We start from the raw sequence: 25,704 nt of genomic DNA, 5'->3' as shown, positions 1-25,704 counted from the left end.
CAGGACTATGTCATGATATTGTCAGCAGTGCCATCCTGGACCAACTGTTGTCCAGTCAGTCCAGTCAGAAAGGATCCTCTCTCTAATGGGCTCAAAGGGATATGTTGTGGGACTTTATACATCTTAGCTCACTAGGCCTCCTAACCAGTCCCTGTACCTCAGTCTTTCCCTTTCCTATCCATCCATCACCAGCCACCAAATTAACATTCTTAAAATACAAGTCTGATCATTCTCCTACTTTAGGGTAAAATACAGATTCTTCAGTCTGATAAGAAAGCCCACTTTCTTTCCAAAATGACTTCATGTTACTATTCTTCTCTACTACTACCTTTCTCTGTTCCCCACAAATGACATTCCATCTCCAGCTGATGTACCTGCACAAATGATCTTCTAGCTCTGGAGTCATTCAGTCCTTCCTGTAAACTGATATTAGGTGACTACTGTGTGCCATTCTTTGCTGAACTCTTAGAATACAAGGAATGGCAAAGGCAGTCCCTGCCCTCCAAGTGCTTACATTCTAATAGAGGAGGCAGCATGTAATCAGCTACATACAAACAAGCTATAGACAGGATATATTGGACTAAAAGGTTTAGAAAAGGCTTTGTATAGGAGGTGGGATTTTAGCTAGAGCTTGAAGGAGGAGGTAGATCTGAGGAAGAGCATTTCATGTATGCAGTGAGGGTAGTGAAAGTGCCCCAATTGGGATAGGGGGTATTTTTGTCAAGGAATAGCAAGAAGGCCGGTGTCATCGGATCAAAGAATTCCTGGGTGTGGGGGGAGTGATTATCAGGTACTCTGAATGCCAAACAAGATTTTATATTTGGTCCTGGGATTGGAGTAGGAGGAAGACATGGCCATAGCTGTGCTTTAGGAAGGTCTTTTGACAACTGAGTGGAGGAGGATGAGTTGGAGTAGGGAGAGATATGAGGCAGGCAGACCCACCAGCAGGCTATTGTGATAGTCCAGGTGTGAGGTGATAAGGGCCTGCGCTAGAGTGGTGGCAATGTCAGAGGAGAAAGGGGAGGTGTATTAGAGGGATGTTAGCAAGATAAAATCAGCAGGCTTTGGCAGCAGTTTAGCTATTGTGAAAAATAGTGGTGAGAGTGAGGAGTCAAGAATGACAACTAGTTTTTGAACTTGGGGGCTGGCAGTCAGCTGGTGTCCTCACCAGTAATAGGGAATTGTGGAAGATGGGAGGAAAGCATAAGTTCAGTTTTGGACATGTTGAGTTTAAGATGTCCATAAGATATCCAGTTTGGGGTGTCTGATAGGCAATTGGAGATGTCAGACCAGAAGTCATCAGAGAGGTTAGGTCTGGATAAGTAGATTTGAGCATCATTAGTATAGAGAGGAATCCATGGAAACTAATGAGATCACCAAGTGAAATAATATAGAGGGAAAAGAAAAGAGGGCCCAGGACAGAATCCTGAGGGACATCTACTCTTAGAGGGTGTGATTTTTCAATTCACTAAATATTTATTAAATGCCTGCTATGTGCTAGAGACTGTGCTAAGCACTGGGGATACAGAGGCAAAAGACAGACCCTGCCCTCAAGGGATTCACAGTCTGATGGGCGATAGCAAATATGTCCAAAGTGAGTTATGTACATGGTAAGTAGGAAATAATGAAAAACGGGGAAACACTGGAATTTAGAGAAGCCTTCCTGTGAAAGGTGGGATTAGAATTCAAAGAAACCAGAGGTGGTAAGTAGTCAGAGCAGAGAAGGGAAAGCATGGTGGACAGCCAGATAAAATCCCCAGAGATGGAGTGTCCAGTGTCACTGAGTCAGAGTGTATGCTAGAGGGTAAGGTATAAGAAAACTGGAAAGAAGGGAAGAGGCTAGGTCATGAAGGGCCAAACAGAGCATCTTATATTTGTTCCTAGAAGCAACAGAAAGCCACTGAAGTTGATTGAAGGGGAGGGTTGCTATGATCTGACCTGTGTAGTAGGAAAATCACTTTAGTGTCTGGATGGAGAATGGATTAGTGTGAGATGATAAGAGCATCCACTTGGGTAGTGGCAATGTCAGAGAAGAGAAGGGGATATAAATAGATGTTGCAGAGATGAAATTAACAGCCTTGACAACAGCTTGGATATGGGGGGTGAGAGATTGGAATTCAGGATTATGGAGAGCCTGAGGGATTGGGAGGATGGTGTTGCTGTCTACAGGATTAGGGAAACAGGGAAAGTTTAGGGGGGTAAGATAAATGAGTTATATTTTGGATATAATGAGTTTAAGATATCTACTGGACATCAAGCTATCTGAAAGGCAGTTAGAGATGCAAGATTGGAGGTCAGTAGAGAGATTGGGGGTAGGTGGTTAGCATAGAGATGGTAGTTAAATTCCTGGGAGCTAATGAGATCACCAAGTGAAGTAGTAGAGAGAGGGAGAATAGAAGGCCCAGGACAGAATTTTGAGGAACACCTATAGTTCAAGGGTGTGGTCTGGAGGAGGATCCAGAAAAAGAGACAGAAAGAGTGGTCTGGCAGTTGGGAGGAGAACCAGGAGAAAACCTGGAAAGGAGAGAGGATCCAGGAGTAGAAAGTGGTCACAGTGTCAAAGGCTGCAGAGAGGTTGGAAATGAGGATTAAGAAAAGACCACTGGATTAGGCCATTAAGAGATCATTGGTAAGTTTGGAAAGAACAATTTCAGTGGAGTGAGAATGTCCAAAGCCAGATTTATAAAGGGTTAAGAAGTGTGTGAGGAGAGATCTTTTCAAGGAGTTTGTTCACAAAAGGCAGAAAAGATCTAAGACAGTAATGAAGATGGAAGGATTGAGTGAGTACTTTATGAGGGGGCATATTTTTAGGCATCAGGGAAGCAGCAAATAGAGACTGAAGACAAAGGAGAGACTAGAGATAGCAGAGGAAACTGTTGGAAGCAAGTGTATAAAGGAGCTGGCCTTGGCCAGGCAAGGGTCACCTCTTCATTCAAGATAGGATTAAAGGATAGTGGCAGAAGATGAGGATGGGAGGAGGGGAAGCTTAGTAAAATAGGAGGCAAGGTTCTTGTCTGAAAGGAGAAGGGGAGGCAGGAAGTGCTATGGGAGTTTTGAGGAGGGATGAAGCGTTTTGGAAGAACCACTGCACTGAGTGGGATAGTGACAGTTTGGGAAGTGGGGAAAGGGTGCCGGTCACCATGAGGGCCCAGTCGAAGTTGTGTAAATTTGTAGTGACCCCAGTCAGAAGGGTGGTATGATTTTTTTCTGTCTTCATTCAGCAACACATTTGTAGGTAGGAAAGCAGTGGATGATGAATGATCCAAGGCTGAGACTTGACAGGGTGACATAAGAGGACCAGGGACTTAAAAGAAAAGGACAGTGTAGATTTGAACTCATTTCCTAAGGGATCAGATGAGGAAAACAGAAGAGTGTAGCTAATGGAGGGGTGAGGTAGCCTAGGAGGAAACTAAGGAGGTAAGGGATTAAGAGTTCACAATGTGGGTGAAGAACACAGGGTCTGGGATCAGAAGGTGCCTCATGCAGTTCTTCACTTCCTTCAGACCTGCCTGGGTACTGCCTCCTATAGGAGGCCTTTTCTGATCCTTCTGAAATTACTTGGTCCACATTCTGTATTCAGTGTCAGCACTGAGAAGGAAGCAGGAGACTGTTGTGGTTTTGTCTTCATATGCCCAACCCCTAGCACCATGTTTTATATCTAACAGGCACTTAATAAATGTTTGTGGAATCAAATAGCTGACCTTTCCTGATGTCTTTCTCACTGATTAGGAACCTGTCACCAAAACGTTCCAGTTTGCCCTTAATCACCCATTATATCCCTGCTATCCACCTTAAATTTCTGCGTGTTCATCTTCCATCCCCTTAGTAGATTTAATTATATCCTTTCAATATTTCCTACCCCCTCCTCACAGTTTTCATCCTTGGATCATGGGAGATCAGAATTTGGAACTTCAGTTCTCTCCCTCTCCATTTGGAAGGCACAGAAGAAAACTATTTCATGGTACTTGCCTCCAGAAGAGGGGCTGCTGGTCTCTAGTAGCTTTGTGACTGAGAAAACCTTTCTCTTGTCTAGCCATTGATGCAGTCATTTGCCACCTTCTTTTGTAGACTCAAAAACTGCCTTCCCTCAAAACCTGATCTTTTCCTCTTAACTTTAGAGAAGGGCAGGTTTGAGGTCTCTGCCATTTACCAGTAGGTCTGCAGGGTGTATTTAATCAGATTTTTATTGAGTTCCTCCTATATTTAAAGTATTGTGCTAGGCAACTTCACTCAGTTTCCTCATTTGCAAAATAATAATAATAGTAATATAAAATAATGATTCCTACTAACCAAGGTTGTTGTAAGGTTAAAATGAGATATTTCTAAAGCAACCCTTAAGATACTGTATAAATGGTAGCTATTGTTTTTCCCACCTTCGGGGGAATTAGTGATTGATGGCTTAGACTTGCTGAAGAAGGAACATCCAGGAGCTCGGGATGGGATCCGATACCTGGAAGCTGAGTTTAAAAAAGGAAACAGGTGAGAGCTGGTGCTGGCATGGGTGGGGCTTTGATGGGGCAAGACCAAGGGTTGAAGGAACAGCCCAGTTGTCCATTCTATCCACCCCTTCTCCCCTGTACTTCACTCTTTTGATCCGTTTAGGTTTGGATTAGATTAGATCAATGCTTCTTAAACTATGGGTTGAGATGTGAAAGGGTCTCCAGTAGAAAAAGTTTAAGAAGCCCTGGAGTAGATAGCCTTTGAGGTCCCTCCCAACTCAGATACTTGTCCAGAAGGAGAAGCAGCTTTAAACTGAGAGCCCAGTCTAGGGCTAGGTAGAGGGTTATTAATTCTATCAGGTTCTCTTTGATGGGGAGGAGAGGGGATGGAAGCTAGAGGGAGGGAGAAGCTTCCCACACAGCTGCCTGTTATTCAGGCTGTGGTCTAGGAGGTGATTTAACATTCCCCTTTCTCACTCCTCTCCAGGGAAGTGGTATATTGCAGTCTGGCATCATAGGTGCCCGTGTGTTGAATAGTCAGCCTCTCAAAGCCTTCGTCTCTGTCGATATTTTGTAGAGCTTGTGCTCCCTAACAGCCACTGCCCCTAACAGACCAGGATTTAGTGACTGTTCTTAGTCTGGGAGGGCTTGGTGAGGGGCTGGCACAGAGGAAAGAAAAAGAACTCCCCCTCCTCTCCCCTCCTTCTTGCTCAAGAAATAGCCAGCTGAGCTGGCTGTCTCCTCTCTACACCACCCCGCCCTGTCAGGAAACAGCACAAAGCTGGCTTGTTTAGGCCTTGTCTTCAGAAGCTTCGACTTCAAAAGCATCTATTGCTTTTCTCCTCCTGGCTCTGGGCGTCTCCGGCACCTCCCCAGGGAGGAACCAAAGCGGTGATGTTATCAAGAGGAAAAGTGAGCTGGGCTCAGCTCAGCAGGAAAGCGCCTCAGGTGGCCCTTGCAGACTCAGAGATCTGAGCGCAGGGCTCTTTCCTCCTCCCCCACTGAAAACTGATTCCCACCCCCACCCACCCCCATTCATAATGACCCCCTTTGTCCTGCTACACCCTCCCCCAACACACACCCAGTTTCTAGAACCAAACATCCTCATGCTATCTCTCTTTTACAGGTACATTCGCTGCCAGAAAGAGTTGGGGAAGAGTTTCGAGCGGCATAAACTGAAGAGGCAGGATATAGATGCCTGGTAAAGTTATAGACTTGACATCTTCAGGGCCTGAAATGGGAGGAAGGATGTTCTCAGAGGTACCACCTACCCATCCCTCCTGGGAACACAGAATAGAGCACTGAGAGCTAGAAAATAGTTCTTTGAGCTATCAGCCCGGAGTGAAAACAATTCATCCCTCCCTCTGCCTCTAGAGAATGGCTCCCAAGCTAGGTCCTAAAGATGCCTCTGACTTTTTAAGATGCCACCATAGTCTCCTCCAGGCCCCTATTCCAGATTTTGTACCTCTGATAATTCCTTCCATATGACTTTTAGCTCTTTCTTTGAATTTGTCAGCTTTGTTACTCTGCTGCTATGGAAATACTCAGTATTGTCTTCTCTTCTTCCCCTTAAATATCTCTTTGGGATAAAGCTCTCAGGGTACCCTTGTAACCTATCCCCTTTAGCCTCCCCTCATACCCATTTCTCCTTCCTCTCTAAGCTACGCTGGTTTCTAAAGAGACTCCCAGCTCATGGGCTGATAGATTGTCTGTCCATCACAGGACCCTCTATAAGATCCTGGACAGTTGTAAACAACTGACTCTGGCCCAGGGAATTGGAGAGGATGACTCTAGTGGCATGGTGACCATCGTCACTGGTCTTCAGATGGATGATCCCAGTACTTTCTCTGGCTCCATGCAGGTAAGCAGGTCAGCCGAGCTCAAGGCTGGACCCCATTCAAGCTCAGCTTCCCCTCCTTGTTCTCTTAGGAAGATGACTTCTCCACTCCAAGTCAGGTGGTTTTAGTAGATAATGACAGTGAGAAAATAAAGAGAGATAAAATCTGGAGCTAGAAAAGGCCCTAGCGAGGCAAGTGACCAGCCCAGATCCAGGACTTCTGCAGCCTGCTAGTGGTGCATGTCCTGCCACAGGCACTTCCTGGCCCTGAGAGAGGTCCCTTCCCCTCTGGCCTCTAGAATAGGAATGCTAATTGCACAGAGTTGGCAGGGTTGTTGTGAGGATGGAATGAGATCATATTTGTTAGGTGCTTTGTAAACCTTAAAGCACTTTGTAAATGCCAGCTGTTATTTCAGCTACACCATGAAGTTCTGGGATTATCTGCATAGTTGAGTTTCTGAGGGATCTGTTACCCCATTTCCCTTTTCACCTGTGTTCTCTGGCCCATTCACCTGTGTCACCCAACCCCTGTACTGCATGAACACACAAAAAGGGTCCTCTTCTCCCCTTGCAGGCAGCGATACAAGCAGCCACCCACGCCAGTGTTGAGATCAAGAATGTGCTGGACTTCTACAAGCAGTGGAAGGAGATTGGCTGAGACTTCCTCATGCCCCACACTGGGGTTGACTCCAATCTCTCCTCCCTTCCCCTGCATCCGGGGCTGCCAACAGCAACCATTCCCCCACTGTATACAGATAAACACACATACACACACACACACACACACACATACACGCACATACACATACACACAGACACACACACACAGAGGCACGGTCCCTACCCCGGTCATGCAGAGAGGCAGCAGGGAGGGCAAAGGAGGGGGCTAGGAGGATGGGGTCCCCTCCCCCAGCCTAACCTGTGTCCGAAAAGAAGGGAAAGAAACCTTGGAGCAGGAGAGTGCCTCCGGTTCCTTTAATCCTTCCCATTTTATTTTGCTCCAATCGGGAAGGTCTTGGCACCCTCACCTACCCCAGCCCCCATTGTCACCCTCAGGGGGAAGCTGCAGGCAAAGGGGATTGTATTTCATTTGATTCAAAAGCAGGAGCTGTTTGAGGAGCATTTCCTGGACCTTTTGCAAGGAGGGGACATCAGAGAGCCCCTCTCCTTCCTTACCCAAGATCCAGGGCAGTGGGGGGAGGAGAGGATGACTCGACCCCCACCCCCAACCCCCAGAGGTGGTGAGTTGGTTTGAGGAGTTGTCCCCATACCCCTGTCCCCCTTCTAGTACTTATTCCCCTTTTTCTCCATTACTCTGAGTCAGGTCGGGGAGCAGAACATCTCAGGAGCAAAAAAGAGGCCTGCAGAGAAGGCAGAAATGGAGCCCTGCTCCTTTAGGCAGGATATGGAGGACTTTGGCCTCCATTCAGTATTACTACTCTTATTCCACTCCTGCCTGCTTTGCCCGGAACCTGGGCCCCCACTTCTGCTTTTTGGCTCTCCCCATAGCTGCTGGGGCAGGAAACTGAAGGCATCTCCAGGAGCCATGTGTCTGACCCTCAACCTGAGCAGGGTTTCCTGCTCCAGCTTCAGCCATCTTGCTGTAACCTGGCTGCTGTGTTGTGACAGAGCTGGGAGCCTGTGGGGAGAGTAATGGCTCCCCGGACACCAGAGATTGTGGGAAGGGGCAGCTTCTGGCAGGGGAATGGGGTAGGCCTCCCCAGCTTAGGACTGCAGGGAAGGTTACCTGCACATGTGACAAAATTAGGGGAAGGAGGGACCCAGAAATGTCCAGTTTCTAAAGGCTGGTTGGGTGGGCATGTAGAAAGCCCAGAGTGGCTCCCCAGCTATCCCTGCCCTCCCCCTTCCCATTGTGTCTTCAGGCCCTGACCTTGGGACTTGCTGGGGAGGGAAGTCAGGGTTTCTGGTTTCTTGACTGAGTATGAGTGACTCATCTCCCAGAAGGGTAGTTTTGGGGGTGTTGAGATCAAGATTGGGCTAGTAGGAGCAAAGATCATGGTAAACGCTCGGGGCATTGAGGGCAGATCACGGCAGCAAGAACACACTGGGACTCACTGCCCTGGTATACCTTCTTCCTCCTTCATTTTCCTCAGGACTCTTTGGCACATGGCAGTGCCCCTTCCTTTTCATTCCCCCTGCCCCAGCTCAGTCTTCTTGGGGGCCTGGGGAGGGTCAGGTGGGCACCCAGAGGAAGGGGCTGAAAACAGAAAAGTCAAGTTGAATAACTGAAGGGAGAGGAAGAGTTCGTTGCTTCTCCTGCCCCCAACAGATCCCAATACCAACTTCCCTGACAAGGTTCCCAGAGGAGAGGCACACCTGTCCAGCACCTCTGAGAAGCCAAATCTGGGAGAAGGGAGGCAGGAGTGGGGTGTTCTCTAACCCCACAGCAAAGACTGTAAGACTGAAACATCATTCAATAAAGTCCTCCTAACCCTGTCCCCTGCCTTTTGGAAGTTCCTTTCCACGTGGAGTTACCAGAGGAAAGGAAATGGGGTGGAAATTTTGCTCTTCTCCATAGTTGTCCTTTCCCCCAAACCTCCATCTTCCAGAGAGCGAATCCAAAGAAGTCATTTGTGCTATGTCATCTCCAAAGAGTAACACTGGGGTCCGATATCACCCTATAGTAAGAAAAACTGAAGTACTCATCTCATGTCCACATTCCTTGTGTCAGAGCAGAAAAGTTTGGGAAGAAATATACTTTGACCAGCACCTGTCCTGAACATCGTCAGTGGCAAGAACCCTTTGGGGGATGGGGGTGGAGACTGGGTAAGATATCCAGAGGGATAAGACATGGGTCCTACCTTCCAGGAATCCCTTTCCTCTTGTGAGGCAGGAAGGAGAACAGTCATTGTAAAGAGAACATGGCATTTCAGGAGGTCGGCAGGGTGTGAGTGGTAGCTGAAGTGAGAGGGAAGCACGCTGTAGTGTTAGCAGCTTGGAGTTGGGGACAGAGTGGCTTGGATCTCATTGGAGAGGATGATCCAAATAGGAACTGTCCCAAAGGGAGGTGGTTAGTCCATTATAGGTGAAAATAGTTCTAAGGTAAAAGTAAACAAGTCCCATTTCTGCAAGTAAGAAACCCTCACTTCTCTTTCTAGCCTGGGGAGCCTTCTGCCTGCCTCCTTAGGGGTTGGGGAAAAGCAAATTTAATGGAATCCTAGGAAGATAAGCTAGGAAAGTACTGTAATTTGCCCTAAGGGTTATCACCTCCATTCCTCTGTCTCTGCACAGGATCATAGGATTTAAGCTGGAGGGGACCTTAGAGACCATCTAGACCCTCATTTTACAGATGAGGAATCAGGCCCAGAGAGGATGGAGCCCTCCCCACCCCCAGCTCAACCAGACAGGGTAAGGGTATATCTGAGATCCTGTTCCAGATGGGAGAAGCTGATGTCCAATTTAGTACTTCAGAGAGAGAAGGAATGTTAAAGATCATCTAGTCCAGTCTCCTTTTACAGCTGAGGAAACAGACAATGGGCAGCTTTGTCTGCAAGGCCACTGACATGCAGGGCCAGAATCTGAACCTAGGTTCTCTCACTTCCATTAGGGAGTTTTCTGTCTTCAGACTGATGTTCAGCCCTCTCTGGCTGGACGGAGTGGAGCTGTTAAGGTTGTGGGAAGTCCAATCATACAGAGGCCGGTGGGGACTAACATCAGGGGTGCACCAACAGCCAGAGGAGTTATAGGGAGATAAGAGCTGGGCTGCTTAGGGAATCAGATGCCTGGGGCAGGGGGCCTCAGGAAGCTGGAGGTCAGGAGATAATGTGAGTAGCCAAGGGTCTTAGAGATGTGGATGATAGTGTGTTGGACAGAGCTGGTAGAGACGTATTTCAGAATTACAAAATGGCAATTAAAAAAAAAAAACCCAACAAAAATTGTCAGGTAGGGTTTCTTCCTCACTCTGGGACTCTTTAAACAAAGGCTAGATAACCACTTGGGCATGTCACGGAACAGATTCTCACACCCAGCCTGGCCTCACAAGGCCCTTCCAAATCAGAGATTGTGGCCTTGGTCCTTCAGTCCCCTCATTAACTGATAGAAATAGTCTCAAGTGATATTGCTGTTTAAATAATTCTGTCCTGGGTGCTATGAAGTACAAAAATGGTTAAGAAGTGCTTCCTGTCATCTAACCTTAGGCCCCTCTACTTCAGCAACAGGTTTGTCTGCATTCCTTTGCTGAAGCCTAGGTAGATTTGGAGATGGATCCAAGATGGGGAAGACTTTAAACCATCAGGAGACATCACTAAGTCAGTCTGTTTCCCTGACCCCTCTTTGGGATGAAACTAGTCTAGAAATTCTCCTGACTTAGAAAGGGCCCAGATTTAGTTTGGTGACCCCCTCTGCTTCTATCCTGGGCACACATGCCCATCCCTGTGCATGCATGCACACCCCTCTTTGGCAGAATGGAGAGGGAGGAAGGGCTGGCTATGGCGCCTGTGGGCATAGGGCCCGGGCTATGTGTAGAGCCAGGCAGCAGTGATCTGCCTGCTAATGGGGATGTACAGATTGACAGCCCTGGGGGACTAAGGGTCCCCCACTGACTAGCCCTCCAATTGGCTGTATTGCCACCTCCTTTCTGCCTCCCTCAATTCTTAGTCCCATAACACCATGTCCCACCAAGGCAAGACAAGGCAGGAATTGTTTCCTCTTTGTCTCTCTTCCCATTCTACCCCCACCCCCACCCCCAAGATCCTGCCTCCTAGCCCAGACCTCTGGTACCAGTAGGGAGATTTGCCAGCCTTGCCCAGCCTCTTGGGCCTAAGGAAAGGAAGCCAAGCCATGGATTGAGATTTTCCTGACCACAGCCTCATTGGAGATCCTACCATCCTTGTAGAACAGGACATCCCAGATCAGGCCCTTTACATCAGACATACCATCTTCTGGGTAAGAAATGGCTTATATTTTCATGAGATAGAGACATTATCCTAGGCATTGATGTGATCAAATCAGTCATTCCCCCATCCCCAGGGTACCTCTTGCTCCTCCTTCCCCTCTTTCTGGGGATGCTGAAGCTCAGGTGTCCCCTGCCTCTGGTCATGCCCCTCTGATGCTAAACCACCTTCTTCCCTGGCCCATACCTCCCAATACACCCACATCGTACCCTAATCCTCCCAGGACTCAGTCATCTCCCTGGAGAAAGTCTGTACGTCCCCCCTCACCTATCACCTCCATGGTGATGGTATCTCCTCCTATACCAACCTCAATCTCCTCAGATCTCTAAACATTACTAGCAACTTCCACTTGTGGGACAGAGTGATTTTAAGACTAAGAACTCTTTGCCTGTAGGCTTTGGGGATGTGGAGGGGAAGAATTAAGACCTAGGCATTCTGTACCCTTCACTCATCATTTGAACCCAAGTTCTTCCCCGAGGGCTGTGCCTGACTCCCCACCCCTAACCCTTCCCCTTCCTCTCACACTGGCCATTATATCCTGTGACTTGGCTGGGTGGACAGATTCTTAGATCCTATCCCCATCTTCCCTCTGTGCCCCTCGGGCATCTCCGTGATGTACTACGTGATGCAGTCCTAAAGGAGCCCTGGAGGTCCATTAGGGTGAGAGCAGTGCAGAGAGGTATAAAGGGATTGGGCGTCTGACTCCCCTGGGATTTTCCTGAAGGAAATGAGAAGCACTGAATAGGGAGAACATCGGCAATGAGGGAGAGAAGGGGAGGATGGGCAGTGGGAAACGGTGGAGGAGACAGACCAAGAGAAGCAAACAGACTGTCAGGGAAGGGAATCAAGGAGTTAAAAGGGTAACTGACATACCATTGGAGACAGACAGGGAGCATTGGACCCCCAGGCCAGTAGGATGAAGGGAAGTTGGCAGACAAGGAATAGAACAGGAAAGTTTTATGTGCTGGGGCTGGGCGAGGGCTGGGCTGGGCTGGGCTGGGCTGGACTGGGCTGGACTAGGCTTGGGGTGGGGGGAGTGACATCCCTCCTCCCCTGGGGGCGGTTCCTGTCCAGCTTGGCCCTGCCCCTCCACTTGTGCCAAGGAATGTGCCTGAGAAAGGAGGCTAAAGCAGCGGGAGGGGGAGCCTGGGACAGAGCTGGGGCCAGACGGGGGCCACGGAGCCTGGAGAGCCAGCTTCACAGGTCTGGGGGAGCCTAAAGGGAAAGGGGAGGGCAAAAGATTCAGGAGAGATTGGGACCCAATGTGGAACTCCCCCCAGGCCCCTCCTCTTCCCAAAGAGGACCCAGACATCCAGCATCCCAGGGTCTTTCCCATCCTAGAGGGAACCTAAACATTGTGCACCCCCTGCTCCCAGGCCTTCTCTCATCCAGGTATCTGGGGCCTAACCTATTCCCCATCCCAGCTTGGACTTACTTGTTCTTCCTTCCAAGACTCCCCCCCATTCCCAAGAGGACCCATGTATCCTGCCCCTGGGTTCCTAGCTCCAGGCCTACTTTCTTATTCCTGAGTTCCTCTTTTCCCCTGTGAGATGTTTTCTGGGTTCATCCTGGGCCTGGACACACACAACAACTGCCTGTTGAGTGTCTTCTCTTGGGTGGGGCAGTGTAACAAGGCCAGAACACCTGGGTCCTATGCCTGGAACAGGCTTGGTGGGAAGAGGGGAGACAGACAACCAGGCAACCAGCCCCTTGCCTAGGTCCCCTGAGGCTGCCCAGTCCCTCCTAATGGGATACTTGTCCATAATAGACAAAGGAGGATTGAATGAAATGATCACAGTAAAATGGGCACTGCCCAGGGCCAAGGAGACAAGATAATCACCCTATCCTGATACCAGGCACATAGGGGGAGGTGATTGGGGTCAAAGAACCAATCATCTGGGGCTTTTCTCAGAAAGGGGGGTTGCAGAGGGCTGGGAGCCTAGGTTCCCTCTGGTTGAAGGGGAAAAAAATCAGAAAGTTTCTCTGGGAACGGAAGGGTGTGGGGAGAGGTCAAGGGTCCAGACATTTGAGCCCTCTCTGTGAAGGGAATGGAGGGGTTTGGGAACTATAATCCTGGACAAAGTGGCTATATTTAGGGTGGGGGAGGGGATAGAAGTTGAGGAGGTGGAATATACCGTGTTACATTAGACAATTGTCAGGTGGGGGGCCTAGGCTGGGCTCCTTCCCAAATGGAAAGGAAGTTAAGCCAGGCTTCCCACAGCCCTACAGGAAACCAGGGTGGGAAAGGGCCCCCGACTCCCCTCAGCACACCTCTCCCCGAATACACACAACCATAACATCCCTGTGCCAGGCTAAGTGTCTCCCCAGTCCCTGGTTTGAGCTTCTCAAAAGACTCCAGGAGGAGAGAACAGCCAGTTTGGCCATCTGGGTGCCTGGTGCCCTCCTAACTCTGGCTTAGGGGATTGGTTGGGAGCGGGGCTGGGCTGGCTGTTATGGGTGAGGATGTTTTTTGTTTCTGTTTTCCTTCTTCCATAGATCTAGCACTCCAGGGTCCACTGACTGTGTCTGAGGCAGGGTGGGGGGGCAGCCCTCTCCTGGGGGTGCCCCCCCACTGAGCCACCATGCTGAGCATCAAGTTACCACAGCTGCTCCGGGTTCATCAGGTCCCTCGGGTAAGAGAGGGGTCCCATCCAATCCACCCACCTCCCACTGTTCTCTCAAGCTAAACTAGGGTGAGAATGGTCTCTTTCCAGAGAGAATTTTACTTCTCCATTCTTTCATCTTCTTCTCTCTGATCCTTCGGGAGTCCCTCAGCCAGCCCATCCTTCCAACATCGGGTCATGGTGTCAACTCTTCCTGATATGATCCTTGAAAAGGTGACAATGACAATATTATGGGTTCACATTTATATAGCAATGTAAGGTGGAAAAAATACTTTCCTCTCAGCCCTGTAAAATATATTGCATACCCCTCATTTTGTCCATGAAGAAACCAAATCTCAGAAACTTTAAGTGATTTTTCTGAGCTTGAGGGTATCACGCATTTATTAAGTGTCTTCTCTGGGTGAGGCACTGTTGACTGGAAGAAAGGGTAAGGACAGTCCCTGCCTATGATCCACTCACGATCTAGTGGGGCAGATAACAGAAGGATCAAGAGGGCACTCTGGAGGGAAGGCACTAGAATGAAGAGGGATTCCTCTGGAGGTGGGATTTTAGCTAGGACTTGAAGGAAGCTGAGAAAGGCAAGGAGGCAAGCATTTCTCTCCTGGGGGCCAGCATCAGAGTAGGGTCTTCTTTTTTGGACCAGGGCTTCCTTCATTCTATTTTATCAGTCTTAGTAATAACAGTAATAGTCATCATTCAACATAGTAACAGTATTTCATTTGGGATGATCACAAAAGTAGGAGGACCTGGGTTCAAGTGCTCCCTCTGCCACCTTCTGAAGGTGTGACCCCAGGCAAGTTACCTAAGTTCTCAGTGTTCTAGGCCAATGGTGTCAAATGCTAATAGAAACAGGTGGGAGAAACTGAACAGTAAGGATTGCTGTAAGTCACAGGTTGACTTAGAAAATCACATATTAACATTATCTATGGTTTATTGCATTTTCTATTGTTCAATATTTCCTAATTATGGGGGGCACCAGGCAACTTTCCAAAACTAGATAATCCTAAATTGTAGAGAAGGTACAGACCTATATGAACAGAGGGAATTTTCTCACCTGGACTTGCCTTATACTAATGAAATCCCAAGTCAGGTCTTTATCCTATCTCATAGCACCATGCTCCAGGCTCTGGACTCTTGACTTCTTCCCTAGGTCTTCTGGGAAGATGGAATCATTTCAGGATATCGTCACCCTACCAGCTCTGCCCTGGACTGTGTGCTCAGCTCCTTCCAGATGACAAATGAGACTGTCAACATCTGGACCCACTTCCTGCCTACCTGGTGACAAGAAGGGGTCATGGGATGGAGTGGGGTGGAGGGGACAGCAGGAGGAGAGGTGAGGAAGGAAAAAGAGGGGGAGGAGCCAAGAGAGGTGGGCAGCAGGGATATGGAAAGCATGGAAGCCGAAGGTGTGGGCACAGGTGAGATCTAAAGGGTCAGTGGGTGTGTGGTCTAGAGCTACCTTCCCTTGGAAGCCAAAGACTGAAGAACAGAGGCCAAGGCTAGTAGATCTAATGGTCATATTTCAAAGTACTTTCCTCCCAGCATTTGTGGGAGGCAGATCAGCTATCTAGGTATCATGATCTCCTTTTACTAGGTGAGGAAATTGAGCCTCAGAGAGGTTAAGTGGTTTATAAGGTCTTAGGATGCTGAACTGGGACCACAGAACCCTCGCTCTCTTTTTTACAGTTGAGGAAATGGAAAACCAAGAGAAGTTAAATAATTTGCCCATTAACACAGATAGGAAATAGTTGGATTTGAACCTAGGACAACTGACTTAAAATCTAGTGGTCTTACCCAGCACTATTTGGTAGCAAGGGCCATGGCCCCCAAACCTAATCACAGGGTTCACAGAGGTCATAGAAATTTGGGTATAGGAGTCAGAGGCTCTGGCCTGTGGAACATTGTGACTGAGGGTGTCTGAGGCATCCCTAGGGTCATGTGATTATAGATTTGGAGCTGAAAGAGACCTCAGGGGTCTGTTTTACAGATAAGGAAACTGAGGCCCACAGAGTGACAGAGAGAATAAGCAGTTGATTTGGGGCTTGAAGCCAGGTTCTCTGATTCCTAAACCAGTGTTCCCCTGGGCCATGCCTCCTCCCTCCCACACTATCTCCCCCTCAGGACTTGACTCCCCTGGAGGAGATGCAGGGTCCCTGGGTCCACAGCAAAGTATATCTTCTCAGGGTGGGCTGCAGCCTTGAGGGTGGTGCAGTGACAGGAAGCCTGGTTTGGCAGCCAAGATTCTGGTCCTGGCTCTGTCTTGAATAAGTTTTTGGACCTCAGGTTTCTGAGCTATAAGATGGAAGTTCTACTCGCCACTCTAAACTTCCCTCCTGCTCTACAACCTAGGATCCTATGACTTCTAAAACTGGGGGGAAAGAGATCTTGAGGTTGCTTCTGTCTCTGCTGTCTGTATTCCCTGGTTCTAGGTATTTCCTGTGGCGGCTTCTGGCCCTGGCTGAGGGTCCTGGCTTCTGGTCAGAGCCGTATCACTGGCCACTGCTAGTGTACCTGCTGCTCATCTGCCTGTATCCATTCACATCCTGCTGTGCCCACACCTTCAGCTCCATGTCACCCCGAGCCCGCCACATCTGTTACTTCCTGGACTATGGTGCCCTCAGCCTCTACAGCCTCGGTAAGCCCAGGGACCTCCCATCCTGATGTTGAACTTTTCTCTTTGGGACTCTGGCATGAGGCCTCCCCTCCCTGCTCCTCACAGGCTCCCTAGAATTTCAGGGGCCAGATCTCTACATCTACTTGTTTTGTTTGGTTTTTTAACCAAGAATCCAGGCTTTCCTCCACTCAGCTTTTTCCCCAGGCCAATGCTCAGGGGCCCTGGCAACCCCATTAGGAGCCCCAGGGAACACCAAGAACAGGATTTACAGGCCACCCCTGTGTTCCCCCAGGCTGTGCACTCACCTATGGAGCCTATGCCATGCCTTCCTCCTGGCTCAGCAGCCCCCTGCACCAGCTGTTCGTGCCCATAGCCACAGTCAACTCTCTCCTCTGCACCTGCCTTTCCTGTTATTCGAGGTACCTGCCACCTCAGATGTGGCTGCACTCACTGAAGCAGCCCTCCTGTCCCATCATGCCCTATGTCCTTCCACTCTGCACAGAGAACAAGGCTTCAGGCTCCCCTTGGTGTGGGACTTGGAGGTTGACTCTCTGACCTTCCCCCCTTCAGGTTTCTAGAACTGGAGAACCCACGGGTCAGTAAGGTCTTACGCACAGCGGCATTTGCCTACCCTTTCTTCTTTGACAACCTCCCGCTTTTTTATCGGGTAAAGGTGGGGGACAGCCCCAAACTCAAGCCCTGGCATCACAGCCTCAGCTTCTCACCCCAGTGGTCCAGAATCCTTTTCCTCCTCCCCCACCCCAGGGCCAGTCCTGAGAAACTGAGGCAGCCCAGCTTCCTCCCTGTGACCCACACTCCTCATTCCTAGTTCCAGCCTTGACCTCGAACCCCTAGCTCTAGACCTAGAACCCAGGCATCCCAAGTCTAACCAGGGGCTCCACGTATCTCAGCCCCCAAGACCCAGAACCCAGGGGTCCAAGTGTTAGACACTTTCACCCAATGTGTCCCTTCTCCCCACACCTCCCCAGCTCCTGCTCTGTTCCACTGGAGGCTTCAGCTGTGGGCAGGAAGCTCTGAGTGCCAATCACAGCTACCACCTGCTCTGTGCCCTGCTCACTGGTTTCCTCTTTGCCTCTCACCTCCCTGAACGTCTGGCACCTGGCCGCTTCGACTATATCGGTAAGAGTGAGGCCCATCCTGGGAGGGTAGGGGAGACAACTCCTGGGTTTCTTAAAAGGCAAAATAGGAGGAAATGTGGCCTAGGAGAGATAAAGGGTATAACAGGAGGGGCCTCCCAATGTAGGCTGTGCTCTGAAGATTTGTTTGTAATTTAGCTATTTGGAAAACACTTTTTCCACTAAAAACCATGTTATAAATGCTTAAGCTGATAATGTAGATGCTCACGTTTATAAAGCCCTTTATAAAGCAGCTTCCTGACAATATCCCCATGGAACAAGTGATGCTGATTACCAAGGAAACAGGCTCAGGAAATGACTTCTCAAGGTCACGCAGCTAGTGTCAGTAAGGATTCGAACCTAGTTCATCTTACTTCAATTTCAGTATTCTTTCTTCTTTCCTTTTTCTTTCTCTTCCTTCTTTTCTTCCCTCCCTCCTTTTCTTTCTCTCTGTCTTCCTTTCTTTTCTTTCCTTCCCCCAGTATTTTTCCCCCTCTATCATGATAGCTCCCAATTGTAATGACCTGAGTCATAGGGCCAGTAAAATGGAGACTATGCCCTGTCTACCCTCCCAGGGAGAAAGAGGAAGAAGAGAGTTTCTTCCCTTTTTTGCCCCCAGACAAAGATCATCAGAAAGTCCACTACCCTTCCATCTTCTTTCTGTGTCCCTCCCTCCAGCAAGTCCATATCTTTGGCCCCCTCACTTAGCCAACTCACCCCCAAAGTGCTCCCAGGTGTCACCATCACATGGCTGGGAGGACAGTGCTTTCTTTGTACACCTTGCATTGCTTTAGAAACATAAGTCATTCTATTTCAAGCCTTCAGGTGGTCCTGATCTTTGTGATCCCAAGGCTTTCCCACTACTGGTGCAGACTATAACCTTTCCATGCTTTCTCGTCATTCACAGTTCTTGACTGTGTTCCTCAGAGAATGTGAGTCACATGAACATGTAGTAAGTGCCTGCTATGTGCCAGGCAATGGGCCAGACACTGGGGATACACGGAAAGGCACTCCTGCCCTCAAGGAGCTCATAGTCTAATGGGAGAGTCAATGTGCAAGCAAGTACATACAAACAATATATAGACAGGATAAATAAAAAAATACTCAAAAATATCCAGCAGAGGGAAGGCATTAGAATCAAAAGGGATTAGGAACTACTTCCCTGCTTCCCAGTAGAAGGTGGATTTTAGTTGGGACTTGAAGGAAGACAGAAGGTAGAGAAGAGCAAGAGCATTCTGGACATGGAGGACAGGCAGTGATGCCCTGAGGTGGGAGAAGAAGCGTCTTGCTCAAAGACCAGACCAGTGTCACTAGATCCACTAGGCCAGTGGTGAGGATGGGTTATAAGGTGGAGGGGTCAGATTATGAAGAGCATTGAACACCAAACAGTATTTTGTATTTGATCCTGGAGCTGATAGGGAGCCACTGGCATTTACTGGGTAGGGGAGTGACATGGTCAGACCTGCACTTTTAAGATCTCTTTGGCAGCTGAATGGAGGATGGATGGAAGCAGGAGAGACTTCAGGCAGGCAGGCTCACCATTGCAGTAGTCCAGGTGTGAGGCGATGGTGGTCTGCACCAGGGAGCTGGCAGTGACAGAGGAGAGAAGGGGCCAATATGAGAGATGCTGCAGAAGTGAAATCAGTAGGCTATGGCAGCAGATTGGAAGAGGTGAGAGAGGACAAGGAGTCCAGGATGACCCAAGGTTTTGGGCCTGGAAGACTGGCAGGATGCTGGTGCCTCCCAAGTGATAAGGAAGTTTGAAAGACAGGAAGGTATGGAAGGAAAGATAACAAATTCAGTTTTGGACATGTTGAACTTAAGACGTCTGTGAGAGATCCAGTTGGAGATGACTAATATGCAAGACTGGAAGTTAGCCAAGAGGTTAAGAACAATTAGGTCGATTTTAGAATCATTAGCATGAAGATGATAATTGAATTTGTGAGAACTGACGAGATCACTAAATGAAACTATATAGGAGAAGGCAGTTCAAGACAGAGCCCTGTGGGATGCCCCATTAGTGTTCATGACATGGATGTAGAGCCAGCTATGGAGACTAAGAAGAAGTCATCAGATCGGTAGGAAAAGCACCAGGAGAAGGCATTGTCCTGAAAACCCAGAGAGAAGGCAATATCTATAAGAGGGGTGATTGATAAGAAAGACAAGGATTGAGAAAAGGCCATGGGATTTGGCAATTAAGAGATCATTGGTAACTTTGGAGAGGGCAGTTTTGGTTGAATGATGAGATTGGAAGCCAGTCTGTTGGGGGTTCAGAAGCAAGGCAGAGGTTCCACCCAACCAGTTGAAGAACTCCCTCGAAATCTTTTAAAATTCTGTGGATATCAGTGGAGCACATAGGCTGTCCATCCCTGGTCGTCACTAATTGACCAGCCCACACCTTTGTCCACTCGTACATATCCTTGATAATAAAGACATGATTACCCTTTAAAATGACCTCTTCTTTCACATAAGTAAATCTGTATTTCCTCAGTATCCCAGTAATAGCAGTAACTCCCATCTGTGTGGCTCTTTAAAGCTTATAAAGCCACTTCTCTACCACCCAGGATTAAGTAGTATCCCCTTTACACACCCAAACAGGAGGCTCAAGCCTGAAATTAGTTAATGCTAGGTGGGGTGACAAAGTATAATAAAGATGCAAACCATGAGGGGAAAGGTATTTGGGTGTGTGAGGACCACCATACTGGCAGGACTGTCCAGCCCAGGAGTCAGCACCCTGAAGCTGTTCCTGCTTTTCCCAGGATGCAGGAACCCTCAGTTCTCTAACAGCTAGTTTATTTCATTTTATTTTTTAAAATCCACACACACACACACACACAAACCTCTGGGTTTGTGCCAGGGGCTAGGCAGATGTGTGTGGGGGTCATGTTTATGGGTTGGAGACCTCCTTTAAGTTCATAAAATGTCATTGCTGAAAGGTATAGAGCTACAGAGGGACCTTAGAACTCATCTAGCCCGAACCCTCATTATGTAGAAAGAAAGCTGAGACGGAGAGAGACTAATCATGGACATCCAAAGGAGAAAGGAGCTTAAGAAGAGAAGTTGGGGGGAGGAAAAGGACCAGAGGTGTACACAGACCCCTAATGCCCTTGCCTTCTCCCACAGGCCATAGTCACCAGTTGTTCCACATCTGTGCAGTGCTAGGCACTCATTTCCAGTTGGAGGCAGTGCTAGCCGACATGGGAGCAAGGCGAGACTGGCTGGCAGCCCACAGCCCACCCTCATCCTTGGCAGCCACTGTGGCCACCATGGGCCTTGCTGTAACTGGGAACCTGCTCATTATTGCCATCTTTACAGCAGCCCTGCTTCGTGCCCCCCAAGCCTGCCCCCTACTGCAAGAGACCCAGCCTGAGTCAGTGGGGAGGATCAAGGGGGAATGAGCAGAGGACTACCCTCAGAATGCTGCTTTTCCCCAGAGACCACAGCATCTAATTCCCAGCTTCTGGCTTAATCTGCTACCACCCTTCTCTCCTACAGTTTTTTCATCCCTAGGAAAGAAATAGACCTGGGACCTAGGTATCCAGATCTCCAGGCCCTGACACAGCCCTGGGATGTTAAGGGCAGAATGTCCTGAGCCTGTAAGAAAGAGAGGCTATGAAAGGAGAAGAAAAGTAGAAGAGGAAATGGGGATTGGGAGAGGGCAGAGTGGCTGGGATGAAAGGGCAGTGGAGGAGAGGGAGTAGGAGATCTCTTGTTTTGGGTGGTTGTAAGTGCTAAGGGTGAGAGATGGGACAGGATAGTGAAGGAAGACCTGGGGGTCCCTCAGGTCCCCAAAGTGTGTCCAGGCTCAGGGGGATAGAGAGGATCTTTGAAGGATTCAAACTGAATTTGCTTTTGAGCTGTGTAGAAGAAATCCTGGCATTTAAGGACCACAGATTGGGCTAGAGTAAGCTGTTAGGGATATTAGAAGCTCCAATAGGGGCCACACCTATTAGGTTATTATCTGGGCCTAGGTTAGAACAATATAAGGAAAGTGTTATCAGACACAACTAAACATCATTAGGTCTCAAATCTTAAGGTATCTTACTGGGATCCCTGTTCGGGGTCATGAAAAGAATCCAGGTCAGTCTTTGGGGAAACAACTCTCTTTAGGGACCCTTGGAGTCCCCATATTCAATGATCTCCTCTTCTTGAGGAAACTAATGCCATTAATGTAGACTTCACCAAAGGGGCCACGCTTTAACCCCAACCTTTGGGACCAAACTCAAGAGGGGAGAAGGACAGGAAACACCTGCCTCACCTGGCCCTCTGGCATGCTGAAACGAGCAGAATGTCATCATCTCTAAGCCAACATGAGAGGTGAACTGAAGAAAGGAATTCATTGATTTCTGGGAGAAACTGGATTGAAACAGTTACAACCTCTTGGTGTGTGTATCTGCTTTACTAGCACCTACTTGCCAATAAAGATTTTCTGTCCCTCAGATGCAGCCTGTGGTGGTCTATAGAGCTGAGAAGCCCCTTTCATAGCCCCATGGACAAGGCACACCTTTGCAAAGTCTGAGTATATGACCAGAGATGAGTGGTGTATGCATCCCAAAGAAGGAGGTGATGTGGAACAAAGGACCACACAAAAAGGGACAGAGCTCAAAGGGGCAGGACCCAAGTCAGCCTTTTCTAGGCAGGAGGGTGTGGGAGATTTGGACTGGCTAGAAGGCTCCTCCCTCACTTAGGGGCAGAGGATGGGGACAAGTCCAGGTTTGCCCAGAGTCAGAGGCATAGCTCAGAAAGCTCTGCATTCTCTCCAGCCCAAACACACACACACACACACACACACACACACACACACACACACACACACACACACACACACACACACACACACACACACACACACACACACACACACACACACACACACACACACACACACACACACGACAGACCAGCTGATTCCTCTTCCTCTCATGTTTATTTCTGAAAAAGCCAGAAAGTAGGACCTTTGGAGTGGGCCAGGTACTGGGTACGCGTATGCAAATGCGGGGAGCTCCTGGGAACAGCTGTGTAAGCTTGAAGCCAAGGAAGTGGGCCCGGTGTTTCAGAATGAAGGGTGGAGCCAGGACATCCAGGCAGCATGGGGACCACATGTGAGGGAGGGAGTGGGTGTCCTGGGGTCTAGGCTGTCCCGTAGAATCGCCGATATGCCTCGCTGAAGCCAATGTGGTCAGCTAACTCATCACAGTCAGGGTTAAGCTCACACACCTCCCGTTTCTGCTCCAAGGGGTCAGGGTATGGAGCAGGAAACCTAGGGGAGAGGGCTACATTAGTCTATACTTCCCCCTTCCCTCTACCAGAGCAAGCTTTCCCAACCTTGAGAGTTTTATGAAGGTCTGAACTCCACCCCTTTCCCTTCAGGGCTTCCTCAAGAGTCCACAGATGGGCAAAGAGAATGGGGAAGGGGCTTCTCTAGGATCTGTCATTGCTTTGGGCATTTTATGGCAAATGGGTCACCCAATACAGAGCTTCAGGGAAGAACGAACTGACTCGATCCCCTAGTGGGCTCTAAGAGGTCTCCCCTCCCCTTCCCTAGTTCCTAGGAGTTAAGCCTGAGAGAAGCAGCCCCTCCTCCCTGGGCTGCCAAACACTCACCCTTGTGTGTTGTACAGGTAGCGCTTGGGTCTCCTCACCAGCTCACTGCTCTCACGCTTGGAGGCAAAGGCTGGGGAGCAGGAGAGAGGTCAGTGGCTGGCCACCCCTACTATAGTAGCCCAGAGCCACGGAATCAGTATCTGCAGCAGGCTCCCTCCCCTCACCCCAGTCAAGTAGAAGGCAGAGGGAAGTCTCCACTTTGCCAGCTGAGCCTCAGAGCCATCTGCCTAACGGTGGGCAGAGGCAGCGGAACAGCAGCAGGAGATGGAGGGCCTTGAGGGAGACAGAGGTAAGGGGCACAAGGGACATAGAGGTGCTTAATTACCTTGGCATGTCCTCCTGAAATAAGTGTGCAAATGAAACAATACGTTATGAAAATTAGCCCTGCTCCCTGAAGTCCTCAATACTTACCTGTTCTTTTGCCAGAATCTTGGGAACCAACTTGAGCATCTAAAAGATAATAAGGAACCCGTCTAAGTATTTTTCTTGTATGATCCCTTTCATTTTTTCACTTTGGTTGCTTCTTTTTTCACACAGAGCTGAGAGAAAGCTGGGATTGCATTAGGAGGCATGGGGTAAGTTAAAAAAAAGTGGAATAACCATTTTCTCCTTGGAAATCCTTATTTTTTTTTTTAACTTAAATTTTTTTCCCCTCCTTGGAAATCTTGAGGAAAATGTGTGAACACCAGTCCATACTGGTGAGTGGCTGACCAACCTAGAGGCAAAGGGAGGAAGAGGGTGACCTAAGAGACTATGTCAACTCTCCACTTCTCTCAACCTACCCTCCAGTCCCTAGTAGGCTGTGCTGGTGGTGCAAGAAAGTATCCAAGATCAGTTGTTGAGTTAAGCCTCCCCAAATTCAAGCACTGGGAGGAAATGAAGAATGGCCTGGGGGTGAGGGCCCCCACTCCTTGCACAAAGGCCCATTACCTCCCTCAGACCCATACTCACCTTGCTTGCAGAGGCAGAGGGTGGCCAGGGTCAGCAAGGAGAGAAGCAAGGCTATCTTCATGATGCAGCAATATCCAGCAGGAGGTCACGTTCAGTTCAGTCCACACTGGTGCTGTCTCTCTTTACACCCTTTTCTAGGGCATCCTTTATACCCTCTGAGTTTCCTGGCCCCTGAGGGGAGGAGTATACCTCTGACTGACCACAGATGGGTGGGCCTGAGGTAAACCTTGCCAGCTCTATTTGAAGGCTATCCGGCTTAGGACTGACAGGCTTAAACCTCAAAGGATGTTGTGGTTTGGGAGACATCAAGTGTTTGAAGGATAGGAGGATGAAGACCTGGAGATTTCAATGGATACAGCTGTGTGTTCAGCCACAAGGACTTTTTCCTAATATCCCCATTCTGAGCTGGCCATTGTAGCCCAGCAGTTTTACAGGCAGAGACTAGTGCTGAAATATAGGTAAGATGAAAAAGGAGCTAGGGAAACCAAGCAACTAAGCCCCCAGGCATCCCCTCTCTTCTCCAGTGTCCCCCATTTGGCCATATTCCCTCCACCATGTTCCCTTTCTTCCGCTAGTACATTTTCTTATCCCAGCCCCTTCTCCTTCAAGTTCTTCTCCCTGTCCCTAAATGTAATAGAAGCTTAAATAGATATAATGGAGAGCCAAGGGAGGAAGAAGGGAATTCAGGATGATGGGTTTTAAATAGGTCAATGAGCAGAGTTCAACTTTGTTTCCTCTTGTAACCTATGATTTCCATGAATCTGATCCTAGTGGCTCAGGCCCTATGAGAAGATGCCAAACCCCAGAGAAAACATGCCAAGCAATGCCCTTGATTACCCGGGTCCTGTGACCCCTTTGTTTGCCAAAAGTCAGGGTATGATTTATAAGAAAATAAGAGTTTGAGACTCTGAGTGGAGGCTTGAGCTAGACTCCTTGGGGCTCAGGAGATGAAGAGTTGGGTAAAGGGCTTAGAGAGAATAATGGAAGAAAAGAATGTCAAGGTTCAAATGAGGATAGAGGGTAGGACATGGTAGGTCAGGTTCCAAGCTTCTTGAAAAGGACTCTAAAAATGGGACTGTTGGGTTCCATCTTCAGCAGCATTGGGGGGCACTTACACTGCCACAAGAAGAGTGGAGGGTATCTATCAAGGACTTCCTAGTGTTGGAGGGTTACAGAAGACACTGGGGTACAGAAATAATCTCTTTTCTTGGAGACCCCTGTCTGTGTGGAATGGAAGTGGAGGAGGCAAGAGGATGGGTAATCTCAGGTGCTCTTGGGAAGTTCTGACTCCCATTCTGCTCCTTACCATTGGGATCTATGCAGTGTTTACAGAATCCCAGAGTTGGAAGGGACCACCGGTACCCAAACAAGAATCAGTCCCCTCTGGGACACACCTGCCACGAGGTCTTCTAGTCTTTGCTCTAAGGCCTCTGGTGAGGACTAAACCACAACTTCCTGAAACAGTCCATGCCACTTTAATGCTTAGGAAGTTTTTCTTTACCTAAATCTGTCCCTCTAAAGCTTGTACTCTTTACTCCTGGTTCTGGTTTCTGACTTTGAGAGTCAAATGAACAAATCTAATCCTT

At 48.8% G+C, this 25,704-nt stretch overlaps 3 protein-coding genes across 8 annotated transcripts in view; 2 read left to right on the top strand and 1 right to left on the bottom strand.

Annotated features, from left to right (window-relative positions):
• SMG5 (SMG5 nonsense mediated mRNA decay factor) overlaps positions 1-8,733 on the top strand; it is a 31,664-nt gene extending 22,931 nt beyond the window's left edge. For both annotated transcript variants that reach the window (XM_072647227.1, XM_072647226.1), the window contains exons 19-22: positions 4,389-4,479; positions 5,566-5,640; positions 6,162-6,300; positions 6,851-8,733. In XM_072647227.1, the coding sequence (XP_072503328.1) occupies positions 4,389-4,479; positions 5,566-5,640; positions 6,162-6,300; positions 6,851-6,934 (389 nt within the window). In that variant the 3' untranslated portion in view covers positions 6,935-8,733. The remainder of the gene's footprint in view (positions 1-4,388; positions 4,480-5,565; positions 5,641-6,161; positions 6,301-6,850) is intronic.
• Positions 7,403-22,002, top strand: PAQR6 (progestin and adipoQ receptor family member 6). 5 transcript variants are annotated; one of them, XM_072647237.1, is made up of 9 exons: positions 7,410-7,517; positions 9,529-9,645; positions 13,686-13,822; positions 14,964-15,091; positions 16,243-16,448; positions 16,720-16,846; positions 16,998-17,094; positions 17,417-17,567; positions 20,687-22,002. In XM_072647237.1, exons 3-9 carry the CDS (start codon positions 13,772-13,774, stop codon positions 20,959-20,961), a joined length of 1,035 nt encoding a protein of 344 aa, XP_072503338.1. In that variant the 5' UTR covers positions 7,410-7,517; positions 9,529-9,645; positions 13,686-13,771; the 3' UTR covers positions 20,962-22,002. The 5 variants fall into 5 exon arrangements, with proteins under 5 accessions (XP_072503340.1, XP_072503338.1, XP_072503341.1 ...); XM_072647239.1 differs by lacking the exon at positions 9,529-9,645 and having other exon boundaries at positions 7,403-7,517; XM_072647240.1 differs by lacking the exons at positions 7,410-7,517; positions 9,529-9,645 and adding an exon at positions 11,716-11,849.
• Positions 22,003-22,471: 469 nt separating this feature from the next.
• BGLAP (bone gamma-carboxyglutamate protein) lies at positions 22,472-24,468 on the bottom strand. The gene is made up of 4 exons (XM_072647246.1): positions 24,119-24,468; positions 23,579-23,617; positions 23,168-23,237; positions 22,472-22,823 (listed from the first exon to the last, which is right to left on the bottom strand). Exons 1-4 carry the CDS (start codon positions 24,177-24,179, stop codon positions 22,694-22,696), a joined length of 300 nt encoding a protein of 99 aa, XP_072503347.1. The 5' UTR covers positions 24,180-24,468; the 3' UTR covers positions 22,472-22,693.
• Positions 24,469-25,704: the final 1,236 nt, after the last annotated feature.

The sequence above is a fragment of the Notamacropus eugenii genome, chromosome 2 (assembly GCF_028372415.1).
Source record: "Notamacropus eugenii isolate mMacEug1 chromosome 2, mMacEug1.pri_v2, whole genome shotgun sequence".
NCBI classification, from domain to species: domain Eukaryota; kingdom Metazoa; phylum Chordata; class Mammalia; order Diprotodontia; family Macropodidae; genus Notamacropus; species Notamacropus eugenii.
The sequence above is the reverse complement of the archived record's forward strand: the minus strand, read 5'-3'. Positions and strand labels throughout refer to the sequence as shown.